This window comes from Falco biarmicus, chromosome 9 (genome assembly GCF_023638135.1).
Source record: "Falco biarmicus isolate bFalBia1 chromosome 9, bFalBia1.pri, whole genome shotgun sequence".
Taxonomy (NCBI): Eukaryota; Metazoa; Chordata; class Aves; order Falconiformes; family Falconidae; genus Falco; species Falco biarmicus.
The window spans coordinates 9353022-9376442 of record NC_079296.1 but is presented as its reverse complement, the minus strand read 5'-3'; the positions used below and the strand labels follow the sequence as shown (position 1 = coordinate 9376442).

The 23421-nt window shown below is 54.8% G+C and overlaps 2 protein-coding genes across 12 annotated transcripts in view; one reads left to right on the top strand and one right to left on the bottom strand.

Moving 5' to 3' along the window:
* The window catches only part of LRSAM1 (leucine rich repeat and sterile alpha motif containing 1), a 28013-nt gene extending 16539 nt beyond the window's left edge, over positions 1-11474 (top strand). For 7 of the 8 annotated variants that reach the window (XM_056351763.1, XM_056351761.1, XM_056351760.1 and 4 more), the window contains 11 exons: positions 970-1040; positions 1799-1898; positions 2802-2889; positions 3361-3435; positions 5048-5128; positions 7286-7381; positions 7989-8087; positions 8822-8953; positions 9371-9452; positions 9701-9849; positions 10345-11474. In XM_056351763.1, the coding sequence (XP_056207738.1) occupies positions 970-1040; positions 1799-1898; positions 2802-2889; positions 3361-3435; positions 5048-5128; positions 7286-7381; positions 7989-8087; positions 8822-8953; positions 9371-9452; positions 9701-9849; positions 10345-10470 (1099 nt within the window). In that variant the 3' untranslated portion in view covers positions 10471-11474. Of the gene's footprint in view, positions 1-969; positions 1041-1798; positions 1899-2801; positions 2890-3360; positions 3436-5047; positions 5129-7285; positions 7382-7988; positions 8088-8821; positions 8954-9370; positions 9453-9700; positions 9850-10344 lie in introns of those variants that run through there. The other variant, XM_056351765.1, reaches the window with a different exon arrangement.
* Positions 11475-15253: 3779 nt separating this feature from the next.
* Positions 15254-23421, bottom strand: part of FKBP15 (FKBP prolyl isomerase family member 15) — a 27701-nt gene continuing 19533 nt past the window's right edge. For 3 of the 4 annotated variants that reach the window (XM_056352754.1, XM_056352755.1, XM_056352757.1), the window contains 10 exons: positions 22730-22901; positions 22085-22221; positions 21599-21754; positions 20750-20902; positions 20304-20396; positions 19750-19860; positions 19139-19246; positions 18169-18935; positions 17646-17733; positions 15254-17194 (listed from right to left, as the gene is read on the bottom strand). In XM_056352754.1, coding sequence (XP_056208729.1) covers positions 17120-17194; positions 17646-17733; positions 18169-18935; positions 19139-19246; positions 19750-19860; positions 20304-20396; positions 20750-20902; positions 21599-21754; positions 22085-22221; positions 22730-22901 — 1860 coding nt within the window. In that variant the 3' untranslated portion in view covers positions 15254-17119. The remainder of the gene's footprint in view (positions 17195-17645; positions 17734-18168; positions 18936-19138; positions 19247-19749; positions 19861-20303; positions 20397-20749; positions 20903-21598; positions 21755-22084; positions 22222-22729; positions 22902-23421) is intronic. The other variant, XM_056352756.1, reaches the window with a different exon arrangement.

Genomic DNA, 23421 nt, shown 5'->3' with positions numbered 1-23421 from the left:
GGGACCTCCTGTTCAGAGCCACCAGTCTGAATCCACCTTAAGTCAGGGGAGGTTCATCTCATCCCTGCAGCTGGTTCTGGTCGGTGTCAGAGGCAGGACACCGGGCTAGATGTGTCTGGTCTTACCCAGTCTGGCAAACCCAACAGGACGGTGATTTTACCTCTTGTTCATCTCTGCATGGTCCTGGCTGAGGAGTCTGGCAACAAAACCCTGTGTCCCACTGCCGAGGACCAACAGACCAACTACATCTGTTGGGAAGCAAGGCATTTATGAACACGGTCCAGTAATTTGTACATTTTGGAGGAATACACTGAGAGCAATGCTGCCGTTCAGCCAACACTCTGCGCTGGCTTTGCCACCAAAAGGGGTTGTCCCCTCTCTCCCCTGCCTATATGCTGCCCCCTCCCTTCAGCCCACTGTGCTGTGGCTCAGTAAATGGGATGGGGACACTGACCTGGCTGGAAATAATCCCTTTGCATGTCAGAGAGTTTTCCAGCCACACCAGTTCCTGGTCTGTTAGGTGGTGTTGTGTGTGTTTGTGCCGGGATGAGGGCAGGGGAGGTAGGAATGGAGGCCAGGTGGCTGCTGTCGGTGGCACTGCTCAGGTAGGTCAGCTTTACAGTGCTCATCAAGCTTCAGGAGGAAGGAAAGCAAAAACAGGGACAGACGCCGTGTTTGCTGAGAGTGTATACATGTTGCATAGATGTGTTTCTCAGAAGGATCAGCTTTCCAGTCGAAGAAGTAATTGTCTCCATGATTTTCAGCAAAATTGTTGTTGTCTCCCATAGACTTAGAGGTTCCTTACCAAGGAAGCACTGAGACTTTTGTGCTGCTGGGATGCACGTGGCTTTCCGAGCAGGTGGCGGGGTGGATCTGCCCAGCCTCTAGGCTCTGAGCTGGGTGAGCAGGAGAGAAGGGAGAGGGTGCTTGTTCAAAGGAGCGGCTGAATTGTTCTTGGTTGTTTGGCAGAATAAGGATGGAACAGCTGATGGCAATAACACAGGAGGAGACAGAGCATCTACGCAGAAGGGAAGTGGCCGGTAAGTCCAGACAACTCTTTGGGGTGGTCAGGTGCAAGCAAAGACCCGGTTCCCCTGGAGATGTGCTGAATCGGTGACAGCCACACGGGAGGTGCTTTGTCAGGCACACGTTCTTGGCGCGTTCCTTGGTGCGGTGGAGCAGAGCGGCAGGGGGTAGCGCTGCATGTGTCCCACAGCTGACCCACCTCCAGCTGACTGCTGCTTCTCCTTGAGGTGCAAGCTGTGCTCCCTGTGAAGCTACAGCATCACACACGGTGTTTGTGAGGCTGGGTGTAAGCACACAAAGTGCTTTGTACTTCAGAGGTACCAAACAGACGTTAGCTGGTGGGGTTTGTGAGACGGTGGGGGGGGAATGGTGCTGGGGAGCCTTTTCTGCCCGTGGTGACCATGAACAGATCTACTGGGGTCTCAAGGGAGATGGTGGGTGTGTTGCCACCGCGAGGACGGATTACTCACAGGGGGACAGGCAGAGCTGCACCCGTCTGAGGATGGGTAAGCAGGAACCGGGCTCCTCTGAGCACTGGAGAGATGCAAGCCCAGGCAGAGTGGAGTTTGCTCAGGTAATTCCACTATAAGTTGTTACGGTTCTTGCAGCTGAGTGAATCTGCTCTGAAATAAGGAAATGGACAAAGCAGGGTCGGGCTGGAAATGAGGGAGAAGGCACTGTTAGTTGCAAGTGCTTGTAGCAGTGGTGGCACATGGGTGCCTCTTCTAGACACCCACTTCTGGTGCAGACTGACGGCCCTTCTGTCTCCCAGCTGCCATGCAACAAATGCTGGCCGAGAGCTACAAGAACAAGCTCATCCAAATGACCTACGAGTCTCGTCGGCAAGACCTGGTCAACCAGGCGTGCTCCAGGTATGGTGGGAGGTGTCTGGGGCTGGTGGCACTGTTGTAAAGTCCCTTTTTTTCCAGCAGTTCCCAGTGTAATTCCCATAGATACACCCAGGAACTCCTGCAGCTGCTGGAATGCGGCTGTGTAAGAGCAGGTGACCACACAATTCAAAGAAACCATCAAACTTGATTCAGTGAACTGCCTTCTGGCCACAAGAATATGCATGTTAATCACACTTTGGATGAACTATCACTTTTTTACGCTCTTTATTTTACTTTGAACATTCTGCTAAATATGGAGGATGAAATTAGACTGGTCTTCCCATTGTGTTAGCCAGTTCAGTATCAAACTCTAGCACAGAATTCCTTTCCTTACCTCCTAGGGTTGTCTCAAGGGTGCTGTTTGTATCTAAGTAGGACTTACTGCATTGCTATAGGCACAGAGAGCGTTCTGGCTTGCTCTGTTTACAACAAGGTGAGAAACTATAATCTGGCATTGAACAGAAACAGCCTTGCGTGCCTGTGAGCTGCCCGACAGCGGGCAGCCAAGGTCCTGCCTGCGTGTGCGGGCAAGGTATGGCCACGTTGGCTGGATCTCCTCCATCAGCACGCCCTTCCCGGCGCAGAGTACCAACCACGAGTTCTCACCACCTGAGCAGCTTGCTGAGGCTTGTCTGGACTTCAGGCTGTGCACGTGCAGCCAGCGGTGCTTCTGCTCTGGCTTGGTCTGTGGGGCAGGTTTGGTTTGGCTGTGGGGAAGGAGGTGTTAAATCTGTCAGGCTTCAGCTGCGCAGCACCATGGCCCTCGGCCCTTGTTCGGTAACCAATGTCTCCATTCCTGGATTCTCTGTTGCCTGTTTTCCCTCTTGTTTGCACCAAGAGTCTCAGACCCAGCAGTAACTCCATGGCAAATCCATCTTCTTGCAGCCTAGCAGAGATGGATCAGAAGTTCCAGCAAATCCTGGCTTGGCAACAGCTGGATCAGAACAAAGCTGTCAGCCAGATCTTGCAGCAGGTAGGCAAGGGAGCCAAAGGCTGGCGGGGGGATCGAGGGAAAGCGACTGCACGCAAAAGCGGGATCAAGAGTGGATCACAGGAGCAATGGTGGTTGGGCTGGGCTGCGTGCGAAAGTTATTTTAATGCTGTGTGCTGAACTGTGAGAGTCTCTGGTAGAGATGAACCTGAGGGCTCTGCAGCGCATTTTCAGAAGCGCTGGGCAGCCGTGCCCTGTTGCACAGCCTGGGTGCTCAGTGCTGCTGAAAACCAGAGCGGAGTTCATGCAAAGCGTTCAAAATGCGTGTTTGAAGGACATGAGTATAACTCTTGTGTCTGTCTGTAAAGTGGGTTTTACCTTTTGGGGCTCCGGGATGTAATCATGATGCTGTTGCAAGCACTGTTCATGAGCTGCTGCAAGGGCGCAGAGTTGCTGAGCCCTTTTGCAGCTGCATCAACAACCCCACTACGCAGGATTTTGCCTGTCCCTTAGATTGAGATGCAGAAAGCTGCCTTCGAAGCTCTCCAAGTGAAGAAGGATCTTATGCACAGGCAGATCAGGAACCAGGTGAGTCAGAGGAAAGAGCAACTAGCTACTCAGCTCATACCGCCGCTCGGTGAGACACTTCCGAGGAAGATCGAGGTGCTGTGAGCGTAGAGCAGAGCTGGTGTATGGCTAAGAGCTCTGCAACCAAGCGTTGAGCCGTGCCAGTTAAACCACAGTCTCCCAGCTCCATAGGAGGGTGTGTGGATGCAGGTTTTAGGTTCGTGGAAGCAATGGAATTGCCATTGCTTCAATCTTCTCAGCGCTAATGGGGATGAAGTGCTGGAGAGTGGTCACTAGAGGACAGACCGGCATTGTCTCTGTGGGGGTGATGGGCAAGCACAAGGGCAGTTTCCTTCAGGCTGTGTACTTAGCAGGGCTGCTGTTTCCCCATGAGTCCGCTGCATCTCCATCCAGCACATCAGAACTGCACCTTGAGCCATAAGTTCGCCTTTTCTTTCCCATGCTCAGCCTGCCTCTGAGCTCCATTCTGCAGAAGGCACAATGCGATAGTTGGGGCGGGGGAGCAAGAGCTGATGCAGAAAGTCATAGTGGATGGTGCCCAAAGATGGGAAAGTAGCAATGGTTGGTGCCCAAGGATGGGAAAGTGGTGGTGGCTGGTACCCGAGGATGGGAAGGTGGTGGTGGCTGGTACCCGAGGATGGGGAAGGTGGTGGTGGCTGATGCACAAAGATGGGTGGCTTGTTTCTGGCACAGTGCTCCAGAATCTTCCCTCTCCTGATCTGAAACTACCAGAAAGATCTCAGTTCAGGAGTTGGTGGATAAGCTTAAGGGGTTGGATCTACTGAGTCACCCAGTGACTAGTCTCTCCTAGAAGCCTGTGGATTGTGCATGGAGAACCCAGGAGATAAGCCTAACGACTCTCCATTGCTTGAGTTCGCTTGCACTTGCTCTGTAAGCAAAGAGTGGTTGTTCCACGATACCATGGCTGGACCTTTTATGGGTGAAATCCAGCCCACCCCAGCAGCACCCTGCAGGGCAGCGAAGGGGCAGGAGCCCTGGGTGCCACCTGCTGCAGAGCCCTGGTGTTGGCAGGAATTTCGTGGTTGGGGGCACACATTAAGCAGCGTGGCCTGGGGATGGTGGATGGCCTGGGAATGGTGGGTGGCCTGGCAGATATGTGAGCTGGGCTCTCATTTTGGCTTTGCTGTGGGATATCGGGCAACTCACTTCACCTCTCTGTGTCTCAGTTGCCCCACCTGAAAGAGCATGTATCATTATGGGATTTGCTGGAGCATCTAGGAACCAGGACCCTTCCCCAGTTCATCTGCAGTTTGAGCAGCAGTGCCGGGAGGACTTTGACAATCAGTTGCTGCCTTCCAGAGTGGCTACAAAAGGCCAGGCTGAACAAACTGGCTGCAGTGTGCTTCTAGACTTGAACAGAAGGTGCTTAGAGTAGAGAGACAATTAGAGAGCAGGGGACACAGCTCCTCAAGCTAAAGACGAAGAGCAGCCCTAAGAGCGTGCATCATGGCAGGGCATCAGCAGGTTCCCCAGGCTTCTGGGCAGCTCTGCAGTGCCATCCCTCCCAGGGCAGCGGTTAGACCTCTATTTAAAAGAGCATAAACTAAAGTCTTTTCAAATGTCAGTAAAAAATGTTTCATCTTCTGTTTAGATTAAATTAATAGAAACAGAGTTATTGCAGCTGACACAGCTGGAGTTAAAGAGGCAAGAACTGGACACAGAGACGCTGCAGGTATGTAGGGCGCTGGGGCTGCCCCGCCACCCTCTCTCTGCTCTGGGATCGCAAAAGCTCCACTTGCTTCTTTTGCTCCTTGCAGTTTCCAGACGGTTTTATGATTAGTCAGAAGGGTACTTGCCCGCAGGACACCACAAAACCCTCTTTGTTGTTGTAACGTGGGAACGTTGCTGCTGCTCCTAAACATCCCGATGCATTTTCAGGGGAGAGACAAACCAGCCAGCCCTGGTAGCAATGGGCAGTTCCAGGTTTACTGGGTGGGGAAGGATTTTGTGATCCAGTTGTTGGCATCGCATGTCTTCTTGCCTTTCTGTGTTGCGTTTTATTTTTAAATACCCGCCAGTGATGGCTGTCAGCTCTCCCCCTTCATTTCTAAGCCTTGACTCCCAGGCTGCGCTGCCCCACCATCCCACCGTTCAACAGGCTGATTTCATCCGCAGTCACACATGGAGGAACGTCGAGCTTGGCTTAAGCAGCTTGGCTTTAACTTTTGTTGTTACGCCTTTGCATCAGCTGTTTTCTTGTGTGTGCTGTTTGCCAGGTTAGGTCACCTGTTTAGTCAGGCTGGAATCGGTAGCAAACAGCGCGTACTTTCCGAGAGCAGCGCACGCAGCAGGCTGGTAAGCGTTGATTTACAACAGGGTTGCCTCCGAGCCCTGCGCTGGACACGTTGAAGTGTCAGCTTTGGGTTATGCTACCTCAGCTCTGCAGCTCCTCTGTACAGCGCTGCCGTGTTGGTGGGGACCACCCAACGTTCCTGCAGGGACGGCCAAGGAACCCCAGGCAGATGTAGTTCACGTGGCACTGGACTTGGGTGGTTCCAGTTAGTGAGCAGCACAGGAGCTCCAGGGCAGGGCAGAAACCCAGGCTCAGCCCTGGTACCCACCTGCAGCCCAGCAGGCAGCACAGTACATTTGCAGCTTCATCACTGGATGCTAAGAAACCAGGGATCCACATCTTCATCCACCTGCAGCCCACGGGCTCCCTGCGGGGGCTGTGGCAGTGCCCACGCAGCGCTTTGGCAGAAGCTTTTCTGCAGTTGTGCCTCATCCCTCCCGTGCCGCAGGCAGCTGCTTCCCCCTGCCCCCCGCCAGGATACAGGTGCCGTAGTAACAAACTTAAAAAATTATTGGAAAGTGGGAACAGCCAAAGACACCCTGCGAAAGGGAGGTGCTTACACAAGTTTCTCGCAGGGTCAGTCGGGGAGAGAGCAATGGTGGCGGGGTGTCCACGGTGTGGGCTCATCTCAAGGGTAGCCAAAGCTGCCTGGGTTTCTTGGCTGGAGCAGCTCCCACGCGTCATTACTTGTCCCTCTCACCTCGGCTGGGGTTCTGATGCTTCCTAGATGAGCTAATGGTGGGCTTTGCCTGTGAGAGACTGTCCTCCTGCTTAAACACCCCGGGTAGGGTCCAGGTGCTGCTCAGGGAAGGTTTCCCCACACTCCTTGAGGAGGTCAGCCTTCTAGCAGCATCCTTATCCCTTTTTTTCCATGGACATCTGCAGTCCCTGTGGCTGATGACTGCTGGCTTCTGCTCAGGTAACGGTCCTCCCAGCTGCTATGAGCAAGCTGGGACAGGACCACGCAGAGATGCCACAGGTCTGACATCCCTGCGGTTATCAGCCTCCTCATTTCCCAGCGGTGTGGCTGCAGCGATGCCTTACCTTGCCCTGGTACCCGGTGGTGCCTGGTGCGAGACCCCGGTGAGAGCAAGCTGCCCAAAGGCACGGGGAGCTCGCTCCTGGCCTCCCCCGCGTGCCTGCAGGCTTCTAGACCTCCTGTCAGGTGGTCCTTAGTTGGGGAGGGGGGCTGCGAACACTTGTAGTGCCACCGCCTGAACTGATGGAGTGATGCAGAGCTGCTGCAGCCAGCGCGGTCTGGGGGTGCCCGGGGTGTGCTGGGGGGGGGGGCAGGTAGGGGATAATGGCAGAAACGGGTTCAGCTGGGGTCTGCCATGCCAGCTACTGGGGGGATCCCAGCTACTGGGGGGCTCCAGGCTGTCTGCTCGGCTGGGCTGAGTGCCTGTGGAGCCCAGAGCTTCCCCCTCTGACGTGAGCATTTTGGGTACGGTAAGTGCTTTGCTGGACGTGGGGGCAGGGTGGTTGCTGGCAGCCGGGTGGTGCGGGGATGGGGGTGCCAGAGTCCTTCCCTTGCAGGGGGTGATCGCAGAGCAACGGCAAGCGCTTGGCTACCTGCTGCAGCAGCTGCTCAAAGAAAAGAAGCAAAGGGAAGAAGAACTGCGACAGATACTGGTAATGGAGGCTTCTCACTGGGTGCTGTAGATGAGAAAGCACTGGGCTGACTGCGGGGAGAGTCTGGTGGTCCGCAGGGGCATAAAGGGGAGCAGAGGAAGGCTTGGAGTTGTGTCCAGCTCCAGAGACTTAATTTAACTTCAGAAAGTGCTAATGAGAGCTCTTGGGGACGCAGTTAGTGGCACTCGCCGCTGCAGCATGAGGCACCATCGCCATCAGTCTTCCCCGTCAGAAGAGTTGTAGGGGGATGAACGCAATCCCGCCTCGGTCCTGCGTGTGGGCTTGTCATCCCAGAGACCTGCAGGAGCCTGAGCTTCAGGAGACCAGGCTCCAGCATCTGGGGCAATGTGAGCGGAGGGGCTGCACAGCCCTAGGCTGGCTGGGGGGGGGGGGGGCGTCAGGGTGGGGCCAGCCCGCAGAAGGTCAGAAATGCCTGCCTGGCCGTAGGTGTGCCTGTCGAGCGCTCTGAGCTGGCCCTCCGCAGGGTTTCCCCCCTACACGTCCGACTGGAGCATCCCTAAATACCGCTTGCGACGTTGCCTCGGGCTGTTGAAGGAACGCTTGCGACGTTGCCTCGGGCTGTTGAAGGAACGAGTTTCTTTTTCAGCTGGAAATGGAGGCAAAGAGCGAAACCAAACAGGAGAACTACTGGCTGATCCAGTACCAGCGCCTGCTGAACCAGAAGCCACTCTCCCTGAAACTCCAGGTCGCTGCCGCAGTTGATGCTTTCACCGTCGCTCTGCTTCGCTCTGCAGTTGGGGGGAGTGCGGGCAGCCCTGCCTGGGCCCGCCGGCGCAGCTAAGGCAGGGAGTGGGGGGGGGCACAGACCCCTCGCGCAGGGTGACAAGCCGGGGCAGCCCCCGGGGTGCAGTGAAGCCATCGTGGCACCCAGCGGCCCCCCTGTTGTTCCTGTGCAGTGGAGGTTGTGGGGAGCTGCCATCCCACCATCACGCTGCTCGGCAGGAGCAAAGGACTCCACGTGCCTTCCAGGCAGGGCTTTTTGTTCCAGCTAAATGCCCAAACGCCTCTGCCTGGCTCCCCAAATTCCCCTGCAAATCCCCCCGAGTGCAGCAGCTCCTGTCGTTCCTGCCCCGACGTCCTGAGCTGGGACTCTGCTGCTAAAATACTCACGGGGGTGGCCCAGGGATGGAGCTGGGCTCTGCCCGTGCTGCAGCTCCAGTTTGCAAAGCAGGTGCTCTTGCAGACATCGGCTGCCAAAACACGGTCTGTTCCATCCTTCCCAAAACACAGCATTTGGAATTGTGCTCGTAGAATTGTTGCTCCTGCTGCTGGGCTTTCGGGCTGTAGTGTCTTCAGGGGTGCAGAACGCTCCGGAGCGGGGCAGAGGGCAGGAATGAGCACGGTGCCCGCTCTTGCTGCTGCCTGTCCCCGTGCCTTTCCCCGAGAGCGAAGTCTGGGAGCTCACTTTGTGTTTTGCAGGAGGAGGGCTTGGAGCGGCAGCTGGTGAACCTTTTAATTGAGCTGTCTGCTGAACAGTACGTGCCAGTCTTTGCACACCATCGAATATCCTTGCAAGCACTCAGCACCATGACTGCCGGTGACCTGGAAAAGGTACGAGACAGCAGATAAACAGTGCAGGGCGACACCGGCTGAACGTGCCCTTGCTCCGAGCTGGGCTGTGCCCGTGGCGGGGCTGGCAGGAGGGAGTGTTGGTGCTCCTGGTGTGTCACCCCCCAGCAAGGAGAGGTGCCACTGCTGCTCTGTGCCCCGTCCCAGCCAGCAGCAGCTCTCCCAGGGCGCTTGCAGGGTGAGCTGTAGCTTGGCTTTGGCCTTCGGCATCCTGCAAATGCTCTTTGTAGTAGAAATGGCACCAGGGCAATCCCCTTACCTGGCTTTGATGCCTGATGGAGGTGCTTCCCTTGGCATGGCCAGGTCCTGCCAGCGAGGCCCAAGAGTTTGCAGTGTCCCCTGCGGGACACGAGTCCCCTTTCCCCTCCGGGAGCTAACAGCTCTCCCCTTGCACCACAGATCGGCGTGACGGAGGCTGGCCTGCAGCGTGCCATCCTCAAGCGAGCTCAGGAGGTCCTGGCTGTGGCCAGGACAATCCCAGGTACCACTAGTTCTTCTCTGCCTGGTCTCTGACGTATTTTACACTCGCAGCAGGTACCTGAGCCTTGCGTCGGGAGATACGCAGGGCCAGGCTGCGCTGTCAAGCTGCTCCCAATATATGTAAAAAAATACGACTTTCTGATGTAACGGAGCCCAAGCGCCTACCTGCTTGTAGCCATCCCCTGCATGGTGGGTGGGCGGGAGCTGAACGGCTCTCCTGGTGCTCAGACCTCCTGCTTGTGGTTGCAGAGCTGCTGAGGACAGTGAGCGAGGAGGTCCCTGCCGCCCCGGAGCCCAGCGCTCCCTTCGAGGAGCTGCTGAGCCCTGTGGTCCCGACGGCTCCACCGCTGCAGTGGGATGAGAAGAAGTCAGAGTGCGTTGTCTGCATGGAGCAGGAGGTGAGACCCTAGCACCAGTGCAGTGCTGGAGCAGGGGGTGGGGTGAGGGCAGCATCCAGCACGTCCCCCCGTATCCGTACCCCCAGCCTGGCCCTGGGCCGTGCCTGGGTGCTCATCCCTCCAGCTCCCCAGCACAGCCTGGCTCAGGCATGAAAGCAGAGAAGGAGGCAGGGCTCCTCATGGGCTTGGGAAGGACCTTGCCGAGCTCCTGAGCCCGTCTGTGCTCGCAGCAGCTGTGGGGAGCATTCGCAGGGCTGTCCTGCCCCGTGTCCTGCCCTCGGGCCCTTTGCGCTCACTGTCTGTGCAGTGCAGCCCCTCGCATGCGCCCAGCCCCATGCCTGGGGATGGAGATGGGGGTGCAGGGTCTGCCTCCCGTGCGGTGACACCCCCTGGCTGATCCCCATCTCCTCCAGCCTGGTTTCCTCCCACGTGGTGCTGGGATGAGCGTTCTGGGACAGCAACAGCCTCTGTGCCCTCTCCTGTCTCTTCCCCCAGACCCAGATGATTTTCCTGCCCTGCGGCCACGTCTGCTGCTGCCAGACCTGCTGCGAGCGGCTGCGCACTTGCCCCCTGTGCCGCAAGGACATCGCCCAGCGCATCCGCATCTTCCACAGCGGCTAGGCAGGGTGGCGGGAGGTGAGGCTGCCCGGCACTGCCTCCGGCACCCCTGCCCGGACCCACGGCCCTGTTTACTCCGTGTCAGTATTAAGCAGACACTCGCCCAGCATGACCAGCACTGCCCTCCCCGTGCACGGCCCCCAGCTGGCTGCACCCAGGGGTCTCAGCAGCCGCCGTGTTCCCCGATGGCTTCTCAGCCTCTGCCTTGGGTTCCTTCTTCATCTGCGTCCTCCCCTCCTGCCTGCCCGCCCAGCATCCCTTTGCCTGGGGGCACTGGGTGATGGAACTGGGGGCACCCATGGCCCCTCCTCTCTGGCTCATGTATTTGCCTTCAGAAACAGCCCTGGCTCAGCAGGGACACGGTCGGTGCCGTCTCTGAAGCCGCTGTGACCTCGCAGCTCCTGCGCTGTGGCCAGGGCACTGCTGCGCTCCTGCGCTGTTGCCCAGAGCTGGGTGACTCTCCTGCGGGAGGATTCAGCTGGGGCGTGTGATGCTGTGGAGTGCTGATGGTGCCTTGACCCTTGGTCATGCCAGAGGCCTGGGGCTTCTGCTCTGGCGACCCCTGGCAGTGTGTTAGGGGCTGCAGCCACGGGCAGCGGGTGCCAGAGCAGAGCAAGGAGCTCCCCCACCCCTCATTTGTGCTCCTGTGGTAGGGGAAAGTCTGCAACGGCCCCAGCTCCAGGACTCAGGGTGGGGGGATCCAGCGTGGCCGGAGGAGCCCGGTGCCATCCCTCATCCCAAAAAACACGTGTTGGGAGCAGAAAACCTTGCTGCCGCCCAACAGCCTGCACGAGTCCGGCACTGAGCGGGTGGGCTGGGGCTGTGCCCAGTGCAGCTCTGCATTGCCTCTGTGTATTGGCGTGCAGGTAGTTCTCCATCATCATTAATAAGTAACAAGCCCAGTCTTGTCTTTTTGTCTCTTGACCTTGAAGTATAAAATGCATAAGCCGGGTTCCACCGCAGCCCTTCCCCCGGGAGAAGCTATTAAAAGCAGCTGGTTTCTGCTGGTGTTTTTTTGCTGCCTTCTTCCTTCTGGAGGGGGAGGACGCTTGAAAGCCAGGGGCTCCAGAGCAGTGGCAGAGCCGCCACGTGCCTGGCTGTCCCGGTGTCACCTCCTCCTCCTCTCCCACGTCAAACCAGGAAGAATTTGAGGATCTTGGACTCCTGCGAGGATGTTGCTCGCTGCAGAACAGCTCTGGGGACATCCAGGCAGCGGGAGACCTTGGACCTTCCACTGGGCTCACCTCACATGTGGCCATGACTGTGCAGAGCATCCCTGCGGGGCACGTGGTGGCCTCAGGGAGGTGGCCAGTGCAGTGCTGTGTGCCGCCAGCAGTCCTGGGATATGTGCGGCAGCGGCAGAGCCAGGCCTGGATCTGTGTGGCCCTGGCTGAGCCCTTTGGGGAGAGCCGCTGGGGACATTTCCCTGCTGCAGCCTCTGCCTCCACGTTGAGGTACTGCTGCGCATTGGAGCCAGCAGGTCCCATCCAGGGACTTGCCGGGTGCTTGGGTGGGGACCTGGCAAGGGGGACACACACAAAGCAGCTGGTGGTTGGGGTGCAGCAAGGGGAGCCCTGGAAAAGACGCGCAGATGAGGGCAGGAAGGGTCTAGGAGGGGCTGACGTGCTCCCCCTCGCCTGGGCAGGGTGCAGGCAGCGGAGGTGCTTGGCATCCCGCAGGATGAGGAAGGAGGACGGTGTCAGGTGCCAACCTGCCAAGGGATGAAGCACGGCGAGGCAGCGGGGAGGGTGGTGGGTCCCAGGCATCTGCAGAGCCCCAGCCCCGCAGGGAGCCCTGCCTCGCACCCCGCTCCCCCAGGGACCACACTGAGAGCCCCGCGTGTCTGGCTGGGGAGCGGGGAGAGACACCCCAGTTCTGCGGCCGCCCCCAGACCTGCTCAGCAGCAGCAAAGCTGCAAACTGCCCCCTCCAGCCCAGCCCAGCCCAGCCTGCGACTGCCGGCCGCCTTCGCAGCCCAGGCTGTGCTGGGGGGGGTAATGAGTGACAGGAGCACCGGGCAAGGTCCGCTGCGAACCCGTAAATAAGTGCCTGCAGCATCGGCAGTGCCGGGGGTGCCCTTCGTCCCCAGCGCCACCACAGCCCCACGTACCTGCAGGGCCAACCCTGCTCAGCCGTGTACTGGGACACCACAACAGCTGCAGCATCACCTGGGAGCCTGGGGACCACCAGCTTGTTCCCACGTAGTGACGCCCTGTGTCACCCCAAGCTGTGCTCAGGCATTTTCAGAGACCGGGAAAAAAAGAATTAAAAAAGAATTTAAAAAAAAATGCATCCTTGCCTTTTGCCCACATCCAGCCTCAAGCAGCGCAGGGGCCGTGGTGGTCCGCAGCCACCCTTTGCCCGTGATGGTTCATCTCCTGTGCCAGGCGACACGTACATCCAGGTCCGGTGTGGAATGGATGCACAGCGGGGCCGTTGTCCCCCACTGGTGAGCTCATCCTAAAAAAAATCCCAGAAACCCCCCACACATGGGGAAATATCGAGAATATAGCGGATTTGTAGAAGGGAAGGGAAAAGCAAGGTTTGTTTTGGGGCAACACGTGCTGCTGAGGGGGAACGTGCCGGTCCAGCGGCCACCAGGCGCCCTGGGGCCAGACTGAAGTTCAGTGGGGGGTGGCCACGCCGCCCCCCCTGCCTGCCTGGGCACGGCCACCGTCCCCCTCCTGCCTTCAAAAGCGGGGCCGGCCCGGCTGTGCCCGCCCGCAGCACCATGGCGGTGGGGCCGGAGAGCGGCGGGGAGTGCGGGATCTGCTACGAGGCGTATTGGGGTGCCGGGGGGGGGCGAGCCCCCCAGCAGCTGCCCTGCCGCCATTCCCTCTGCCTGAGCTGCCTGCGCAAGCTGGTGTGCCGCGCCGCTGCCGTCGCCTTCATCAGCTGCCCCTTCTGCAGGATGGTGACGCTGGTGCCTGAGCTGGGTCCGGGTGGTCCTGGGGCGATGCCAGCCTCGCGGACCCTGCGTGGGGAGGAGGAGGGGGGCAGCAGTGCCCCCCCAAACACCCACCAAGCCTCGGCGCGCTCTGTGGCAGTGTCATGCACGGCTCACACCCCCGTCTTCGCAGTGAGCAGCACGGTGTCCCCCTGCGGCCTTCGCCGTGGCTCCGAGGTGCCAGGCACCCTCGTGCTGGGGCTGCCAGGACGGGGGCTGCTGCTGGACACGCAGCCCCCCCTCGCCTCCATGGAGAACCTGCGCCTCGGCTTCGCTGCCGGCATCCTCATCCTCATCGTCTCCACCTTCTTCCTGCTCGTCTTCCTCAAGTAGGTCTGGATGGGGAAGAGGGGCTCCTGTCCCGCACTGCAGCCCCCGCCGCCCCCGGAGCAGCCCGGATGGACCCAACAGCGGGTCAGGGACTGTTCGGGCCACGGGTGGCTCAGCCCCGGCGAGGCAGGCAGGGAGGGGGCCAAGGCCAGGGCTCAGCACCTCCCAGGATCCAGCCCAGGCATGCAGGACGCTCTCAGCTGCCTCGCACACGAGCCCCGAGGCATCAGACTCTTTAAAAATTAACTTATTGCAGCGCTCTCCTTCACCCCCCGGGGTCTGGCTCTGTTTGTGTTGTGTTCGTATTCCCGGTACCTCTGGACCCCGCGGCGGCAGCTCGGCAGGAGTCGCAGCGTGGGGCCACACGTGCTTCCCGGTGTGGTAGTCCCAGAGGCTGGAAAATCCCCTCGGCTGCGCTTCAGTCCACCTCATCAGGCAGCGAGGACGGGGTGAAAGGGGACGGGAAAGGTGCCATAGTGCTTTTCTGTGGGTGAAACTGTTCAAAAGCAATTAAAAAAGCCCTTTCCCCTTAGAAGAGAGCCCGGAGTGGCGCACGTGGCAGCTGGGGAAGGGCACAGCCCCACACAGACGTGGGACACATTAAAGGCAGATGTGGCCCCAGCACCGTCTCCAGTGGTTTTTCTGTGCATCCCGGGCAGGGAGAGCTCTGCACCGAGAACAACGCGCTGCCTCTGCTCCCGGCGGGCAGGGAAGGGGCTGGGCGATGACCAGGGCCCAGGCATGGAGCTGGGGGTTCGGCTCCGGGGTGTCGAGCCCCAGCTCCATCCAACAACACCCCCTCAGCCACAAACCAGCACCCAGGAGCAGACACAGCCCCCCTGCAGCCTGCCCTGACAGCGCCTGCCCCTCCTCATGGCCTGGCACCCGTGGCTCCCAGAGCCTGCTGTCCACTCCCGAAGCCCAGACCTTCCTCATGTTCACCCCTCCCGCACCCAAGGGTGCAGAGAACAAACGTGGTTTATTTTAAGTCCCGAGACTAAGCCAGAAAAAAAACGCCCAAGGTACAGGGAGACGCCAAGGTGGGGAAGTAGTTGCGTTACCTGCTGTGCCTGCTTTTTAAAGGACAAGCTTCAAATCTCTTGCACCCCAAATCTTTTGCACCCCAAGCCATGCCCAGAGCAGACGGGCACAGCAGAGCTGCTAGGACACTGCCAGAGCGGGCACCCTCCTGCACCCGCAGAGCCAACTTAGGAGGGACCGCACTGCTGCGAGCCCTTGTGATGCCCGAGGTCCCTCTCCCCTGAAGCCCTGTGGAGAAGCAGGGGAGTGACCCCTGCCTACATCACCACTGGCTTTTGCACTTCAGCTTCTCGCACAACGAGACAGCCACAGTCACGGCACAAAGGGACCTCCCCTCCTCTCCCAGGAGAGGGGTTTAACAGCAAAAACACTCCCCAGAAGCGTTTCCAGATCAAGTGATTCCTGATTTACGTCACAGCTAAGTCAGTTTTCCAGTGTTTCACTAACCTAAAGGCCATGCAAACAAAAATACAGGTTTAATTGCACTTTTATTTTTCAAGAAGTGAAATGCAAATCCCTCAGGTTGCCCATCTGTAACAGGAAACAAGAAGTGGATTTTGTTAGTATTAGCAACGAGCTCCACTGGGACACTGCCCCAGCTGGGGGGGGGCAGAGGCTGCTTCAGGGTACCTACACTCAGACCAGCACAAGGAAGGGGGGACCCCAGAAAATCCGGGTTTCACACACCGTCACACACAGAGTCACCCAGCAACGAGTAACTATTTGGTGCTTTGACTTCTGGAGTGGCTCCCCAGGAACCCCCAGCAGTTTACCCTGCCAGATCAGTGTCTGCTCGGCCGCAGGCTGGCTGTTTCACAGGCTTTGGTCTCTTCCACAATTACAGCTGCATTTGGCAGTGTGCTGGGCTGGGCACGCAGCGCAGGGGCAGGGACCTGCCACCCTCCTACATTCCCAAACAGGGATGCCCAGCACCTTTTCTTATTTTTTCCTCCCAAGAAATCACATTTAGGAGGACAATAATCAATTTTATTTAAGATAGGAGGCAGTTGTAGAAACTAAACTGTAGTAGAATTATTTTAAGCGCTTCCAGTTTATTAAGTGAAGAGGGGGTTATTTGTTTTAAAGATACAAAGACCTGCTCATAGTTTTAAGTTGCATTAGTGCCAATAAATGTAGAAGTAAAAATGCTATGAGAAATCCAAGGTGTTTGCCCAACTCTCTATCCTCACTGCTTTCCTTTCTTGGTCCACTTAAGACTGAAAAGTTATATCCCAAACCCCTGGCTGCCAGCAGAGCCCAGGGGAGGTTGGGTTATAACTTACATCCTATTACTAAGTTTTAATTTTGCTATGATCATCACACTTTAATCAGTAGCAGAGAAAAAGGCACAGGAGATGGGCTCGGCTGCCTACAGCAACTCTCTCCCTCTCTCTCAGCAGCAGATTACAAATCTGCATTGCTGCTTTCACCGCCAGTGAAACGTACATAACCCAGTGGGAAAAAACCAAAAACATCTCACCTCTGGATGCAAAGATAAGAGGAGATAAGCTGGCTGTGCAGCGAATCACTTTTGTGAGGTCTCTCTGAGCCTTGGGGTCCTCTGTAAAACACAGCTGGGGATTTGGCTTCTTACAGCCACAGTTCCTAGATGCTACATCTGTGCTTGGAGCATTGGTCTAAGAGAGCCCCGGCTTTCAGAACCGCTGACAGGTGCCCCTGCCCAGCAGGCTGGGGGTCAGCCAGCACCACGTGTGCCGTAGAACATACAACAGTGATGAGCCCAACCACCTCAGCCCCGGGGCTGTCCCCAAGCTGCCTGCGTGGAGCTGGTGCCCACAGAAAACACCTGCCTGGGGTGTCTCGGCCAAATCTCCCACTGCACGTTGCTCACACATGGTGATGGGATGGTACGGAGGTCCCTGGGAGCCACCCTGGGGACTAGGAGAAATATTCCAAGGAGATCTTTACTGGGGAAGACGACAAGATTTTAGACTTGACTTTTTAAAAAGTAGTTACCTACTGCAGGGTCCTGCCAGACTTGCTCCCCTGAAGCACTTTACAAAGTTTGTATCTGCATAAAGTTTCAGACTAAGGAATCAATGGTTCACAGAAGTCGGACAGCAATACAAACGTGCACTAAGACTGGTCGGTTCCTTCAGCTCGTCTCAACCTCTGCGCATGTTTGTCAGGTCTGAGCGATGGGTCTGAGTGCAGAAAGAGCCCCTGCTCTCAGGCCCCATCAGTCTGCAGTACGAGAACCTGGGAAGTCCCTGGGTGATCACAGCTGTCCCACATATGCAGCTCGTTAAGTGCTAAGTGCACAGAAAGAGGCCACGCCCAGAGGAGGGGGCTCGCAGGCTCATCAGCCAGCTCTTCATCCCAGCCAGTCCAGATCATCATCGTCATCATCACCAAAGAGTGGAGCTGGAGGGGGACGCCCCTTCATGCTCTGCAAGTCAAACCAGAGGGAAACTTGTTAGTCTTAACAGCTTCCCAGTATTTAGTAATTGCTACACAGTGTGGGCTCTGAAATCTGTCAGCTTTAAGAAGAAGCCTCATTGCTGAAGTTTTTGTATTTCTTATACACTATCTTAATGTTCCAGGAGAGACGCTTACAGGCTAGAAGGGACAGGACACTAAAACCCTTCAATTAACCTGGCAAGTTTCACTAGCTCATGCCAGCAGGAGTGTGTCCATCGCTCTCTCAGCCCAGGCAATCCCTCTAAACTCAACAACAAACCCACCCAGACACTCGATCTATACAGAGAACATACAGGGAGCTTTGAGCTCGGCTATCAGGAGCCAGTCAGTCCTCCACTGCCACGGGAAGGATTTCACAGACAAGCTACAGGTTAATGCCTGAACCAGTTCGGTAGGAGTGGGAAGATAAAAATACATACCACTTCCTCCTCATCCTCCTCTTCAGAGGGAACGAGAGGCTTCAGCGGTTTACGAGATGGTGTTTCAAAGAAGTTGTCCTCAAAGAGGCTAGAAGATGATAAAGAATTAACAGCTCGCTCACAGATGACAGGATCTTGGTTTAAAAAGTTCTATTAAAGGATGATGGAAAACTTTTGTTGCTGAGACTATACACCAGTTCAGTAAAAGTTTGCATGTGCATAACGACCTTGGGACCTGGCAGCCATCAGTATCAGATCCGAGAGAAACTGCACGCTCAGCTGGGAACCATTCACCAGGGACAATGGCACCGCTGCCTCCACCCAGACACAGCCTGTCTCTCCCTGCAGAGCGTGTCCTGGCCAGCACCTGGCTCGTGCCACCCAGTGCTCGCACCCTGATGGTGCTTCAGCCCTGCACACCTGCTGCCCCACAGAGCTGCACCGGGCTCTGGGTGTGCTGCCGTACCACACTGAGCTGATCAGCAGGAGTGAGGCTGTGGCCACCCCAGCGGTCACACCTTACCTGGAATCTTTTTGCCTGGGGCTGGAGCCCAGTTCCTGCTGTCCGGGGGTTCCTCTGGTGATAGCCGAGCTTGGCTGTGCTGTTTTGGACACTGAAGCAGGCTCCTTCTCGGGGATAGCTCCGTCTAACGGGTCTGTGCAGTTCCCTCCCTCCCCATTTAAGGGAGGGGGCTCTGAACCTCCCACAGGCTCCTCTGTCTTCTGCTCCAGGACTGGCTTTTCTGCAAGCACTGCCACATCTGCATCTCCTGGCTTGGCTTCTAGAACAGAAGATTCTGCAACTTCTGCCTGCAAAGATACTCTGGAGGGACTGTGTTCAGTCTCAGCTTTCCTGATGGGACTGCTCTCCTGCCTCTGCTCAGCTGGGACAACGTCCTCATCCACCTCAGGAACAGGCTGTCCTGTCAGTACAGGTCCCTCATCAGGATCCAGGCAGGATTCAGCTGTGGAAGAGAGATGCTCCCCCTGGACCTTCTCTTCTGACAACCCACTGCTCTGTGTCACCTGCTCCTCCTCAGGAGTTCTGGGCCTAGCAGACAGAGGAGCAGACTCGCCTTCCTGGTCAGACACCACGGAGCCTGTGGCTGCTTCCCCAGGGTCAGCTGGGAATGCAACACGCTGTGCCAGGCTATGCTGCATGGGCTCTTCACGGTCAGACTTTCCTTCAGGCGATGCCGCCTGTCTCACTGCTCCTGTTCCAGATTCCTCCTTGTTACTGTCATGATCTGGTTTCTGTTGCTGTCTGTTGAGTAGCTGCAGTGTTACAGTCTTAAAAAATTGAGTAAAGAAAACGTAGGTTATATCCTAAACACAAACCATCACAGTATCATCTTCTACTACTGGGCTGCTTTGTCACCCACAACAAATTTCTGCTTCACAGTTATTTCAGACTCACAACATAAATTTGCAGCTTTAGCCCAAGACTCATTCTTTCACACTGATCACCTTGTATCTTTTAATCACTGTTGTACCTTAATAGTGTTCATGACAACACCCAGAACTGTCCTGCCACTGTATGTCTCTTCCAGCTCAAATTCACCCCGAAGAGACTGAAATACACCATTCATTATCTTCTTTACCTGGAAAAGAACAAGACAAGAAACAAAGATTCATTAACACGTGAAGCACTGGACATAACATCAGAAACTTCTCCACGTGAAGGAACAATAAATCCAAACAAACGTGTGGTTTTCAAAGAATCCACTTTTCAAATCAGAAATTCCCATAACAAAGCAGAATACATTGCATCATCTTAATTCAGAACCATTATATATAAATCAAACCCGTCCCTCCAGAACTGAGGCAGGTTGCACAAAACCAAGGCAAACTGATGCTTCTTTCTTACTATTCTTTCCATTTCTAAATCTAAGCCTTAAATCTTAGATTTTAACCTAAAAAAATATAGCAACAAACTGGGCAGCAGGAAGATCACCTCCTTTCTTCCTCTGTAGACCCTGCTACTAGACACACAGTGCTACTGTGGAGAAAACAATGTTTTTCCTTCCTGTCTCTGCTCAAAGCAAAATAACTCAAGGTAAATAGATTTGCTTAGTAAGGAGAAATATTGGATAGCCAAGCTCACTTCTTCTGTGAAGTCTGCAGGTGAAGATCCCTCCTGACCCTTCTCCAGGGCTCGGATGCGTTCTTCATAGCGAGCCTTCAGCACCACAATATCAGACTGCAAGGCTGAATACTGCCAAAGCGAAACCGAAAGTTAGAACAGCTCCAGACACCACTGCAATGAGCCTCTCAACGGATGGGTTCTCTGTCAGCAGTTTTTTAGTGAGGTGTAAACTGCTGAGTGGCGTTTTCAGCAGGACCTTTGATAGAGAGTTGCAAAAGACTTGGCTGAAAGTAACAGCACCAAAATAATGATATCTAACCAAGCCAAAACCTTGAAGGTCCACAACTGCATCGTTAGCTCTTCAAGTAACACCAAGAAGGGGCACAGCATTACTGAGATCTCAGGCTGGGTCATATCACTGGACCTGTTCTGGTTTGCTGGAAGCAACATGAAGTTATTCCTCCCCTCTCATATTCTGGAACTCATGTTCTTGTTATTCTGGACATAGGTAGTCTGAGGCTAGCGATTACTGCACTCCAGTTCACGTTCAACAGCCATGTTACTCCCTTTACCTTTTCTTTGATAGGCTCTAGTTGCTCCAAATGTTGCTGAAACTCAGACAATTTTTGCTCCTCTGCTTTTTTCAAGTGTTTTAGAGCCGCAAGCTGAAAGACAAGAACTAGAGCCCATCAGTTTACAGCCCCTCTCAGTGTCATCCACTTCAAAACAGTTTCTGTTCAAAAAGGATCACTCAGAACCGTGCAGATAAGCAGAACAGATTGTAGCTGTTGCTTTAGACTGTCTGAGACATCACCTTATCTTTCTACTGCAGCAGCAAATTCACTAGCCCACCAACTCAACGTAACAGGTACAAGTACAGACACATCTTGCAGACAAGACCAAATTCCCTAACAGTCAAGAAATTAAAAAGTCAAGCTACAGTTAGGTGGGAGAGGACCGTGGTTACAGTTACTGGGGTTTTGGCATTACATTTCAGCAATAAAGAACAGCCCTTTACCTTCTCTTCCAGCTGGGACACCTGCTGCTGCAAGGAGTCTCTCTGCTCACACACCTCCTGGAACTGTCTAACATGCTGCTCCTTGGCTGAGGCCAGTGTACGTTCACATTTTGCTTCCCACTGGGATTCCAGCTCTGCCTGGATAAGCGATATCTGCCCACCATGTAAGAGACATCATTAGACACACACAGAGTCTGAATGGCTGAAATGGCTGAAAACCTGGGGCTGGACAACTTCTCCTGCCCTAGGCTGGAATATCTACATGCAGAACGCAGCCCTGCAGCTGTCACCAATTCCTGCCCAACACTTCAGAGTTCAATTCCAGCCACAATCCCCCAGGCTGGCCTGAAGGTCTGGCTCAGATTTCGGATCTCTGGGCAAGTTTCTAAGCAGTCTTTCACTCATCAGCAGTCCTGTAATCTCTCTATTATGAACTCAGTCTGGTGCCTCTCCTTTCCTCAGTTTGACACTCTCTTTGTAACACAGTCTAAATCTGATGCTGCATGCCAGCCTGCATCAGTGCTGCACCAAAACTTTGCAGCCACATCCGTGGCCTGTGATTGAAGTCAGAGAATTACGGGAACCTAGCAGCCTTCCTCCCCTCTCAAATTGTGCACCTCCTTAAGAGACATCAGTGTAAATTCTGAAGTCAGAAGCAGGGCTAACGAACACCAGCAAAAACATTTCAGAAAGACAACAAAGTGAATGCTGTGTTCAAGTTAACCCCTAAAATCAAGGCGAAAACATTTTTATTCTCCCACTGCCTGAGCATTTTCACAACCATTTCCTACCTGTAGATTCCTACAAGCCTCCCAGATGCTTGTTAGAGAAGCTCCCGTGACTCCTCACCTGCTCTGCTGCTGCCTGGTCAGTTGAAGTCCGTGCCTTTTTCAGCAACTGCCGAAGCTTGTCCAGTTCCTGCTGATACGATCTGCGTATTTCTTCCATCTCTTCTTCTGCTTGAGCTCTCTCCGAGAGGGACTTCTTCTTCCTCTCTGCAAGATTCTGCAATATAGAACAGAACACAGAATAAGCCAGACAGCACCAAAGTAACTTTTCTGCCACATGCAGAAAGAGCTTCTTTGAGCAGGGAACATTAATACTTTAAAATCAAGCTGAGATTATTTTAGAGGTAGGAGGGTTAACAAATTACTGGCTAAGATATTTAAAAAAAAAAAATAAATCACATGAGCATAAAGGATCCACTAGCACAGGGATCCTTGCCTGCAGATGAATCAAGATTTACCTAACTTGCATATTTACAAGCAAGAATATTGGGTTAAATTTCAGCAAATAACTTAAACCCTGCATCTCTAATGTTGGCACCAGACGTACCCTTTCAAGAGTCTCTTTTTCCACTTTTAGGTCCGTTAGCTCTTCTTCCAGTGCTGTAATCTTCATGTCCAGCTGTTTGCGGCTATGCTTCTCAGATTTGAACCTAGTCTGAGTGTCCTCAGCGGCTTCTTGGAGCTCTGCATAAAAACAGATTTTACTGTGGGTTGCAGTGCTACATGTATTGCAGGTCAGCACATTTAGGGACTGATGTGAAGGAACAGCATCTCTTGCACAATGAAATCAACAACGCAGCTTGCACCTGCAGCGGGAACTAGAATTAAGAGCTTCTTGTGTGAAATGGCAATGCTTATACCTCATCTCTCATGACTTTTCAACCCCTGGAACATCTCTGGTTCCTCTACAAGACGTTAGACAGTAATGCCAAGAGATTGCTTCTACAACAGGCATCCCCTGTGACAGGATGGTTTTGTTCACTGATTTGGCCCACTTCCCTTTCAGTGGTAACAAGGATGCACATACCCTTTAGACATTTCAGTGCATCGATATCCTTCTTTGATACCCTTGTGAGTGATCCTAGGGAAAGCAGGAACAGATACCCCCAGAAGAAAGGAAAAACCTATGACTTATAAAGGGGGAAAAAGAATGACAAAGGAGCTCTCATGGAACAGGCACAGGAGGTCTCACCTGCTAACTGTGCCTGCAGTTTGTTGAGCTGCATCTCGTGTCGCTCTGCCTCTTGCAGGGCAGCAGACAGCTGTTTCCGTAGGTCCATCTCCTTCTTCTGGTGGGCAGTCAGCTCCAGCTGTAGTTGGGAAACCTGTGCTGTGGCAGCTGCTAACTCCTCTGCAACTTTGGCCTGTATCGCAAAACAGAGCAGGGAAAAGGGAGGGAAAAAAAAACCAAAACAAAAAACGTATGTGAGTGGGAGAAGGTGCCAGAGCTGTTCTCACAGGAAGAACCAATAAGGTACCGCAGACTTTATCAGGGAAGTGCTGGGGTGCAGCACCTCACAGACATCTTCAAATTGAAGAGGTGATGATAACTTCTTTGCCGTGTTATTGTGCATTATTTTGCTATAACCTGTCCAGACTGACTGGAAAGTTGCACAAGGCCACCACCAACATAATCGCCACATTAGGTCCACTCAGTGAGTTGTCCTGAAAAGCTTAGATGTTTTTTTAAGACTAGAACCAGTGCCTGGTGGCTCTGCTCAGAGTTTTCGGGCTATGATAACATCTACTCAAGTAAAAAAGCCTGGGTTCCAACATCTGATTATCTTCAATAAGCTTACAAATCACTGAAAAGCCACACAAAACACAGGCTTGTTCCAGCCAAAAGAGCACCTTCTCTCCAGAGCACACAGCACGTAGTCACCT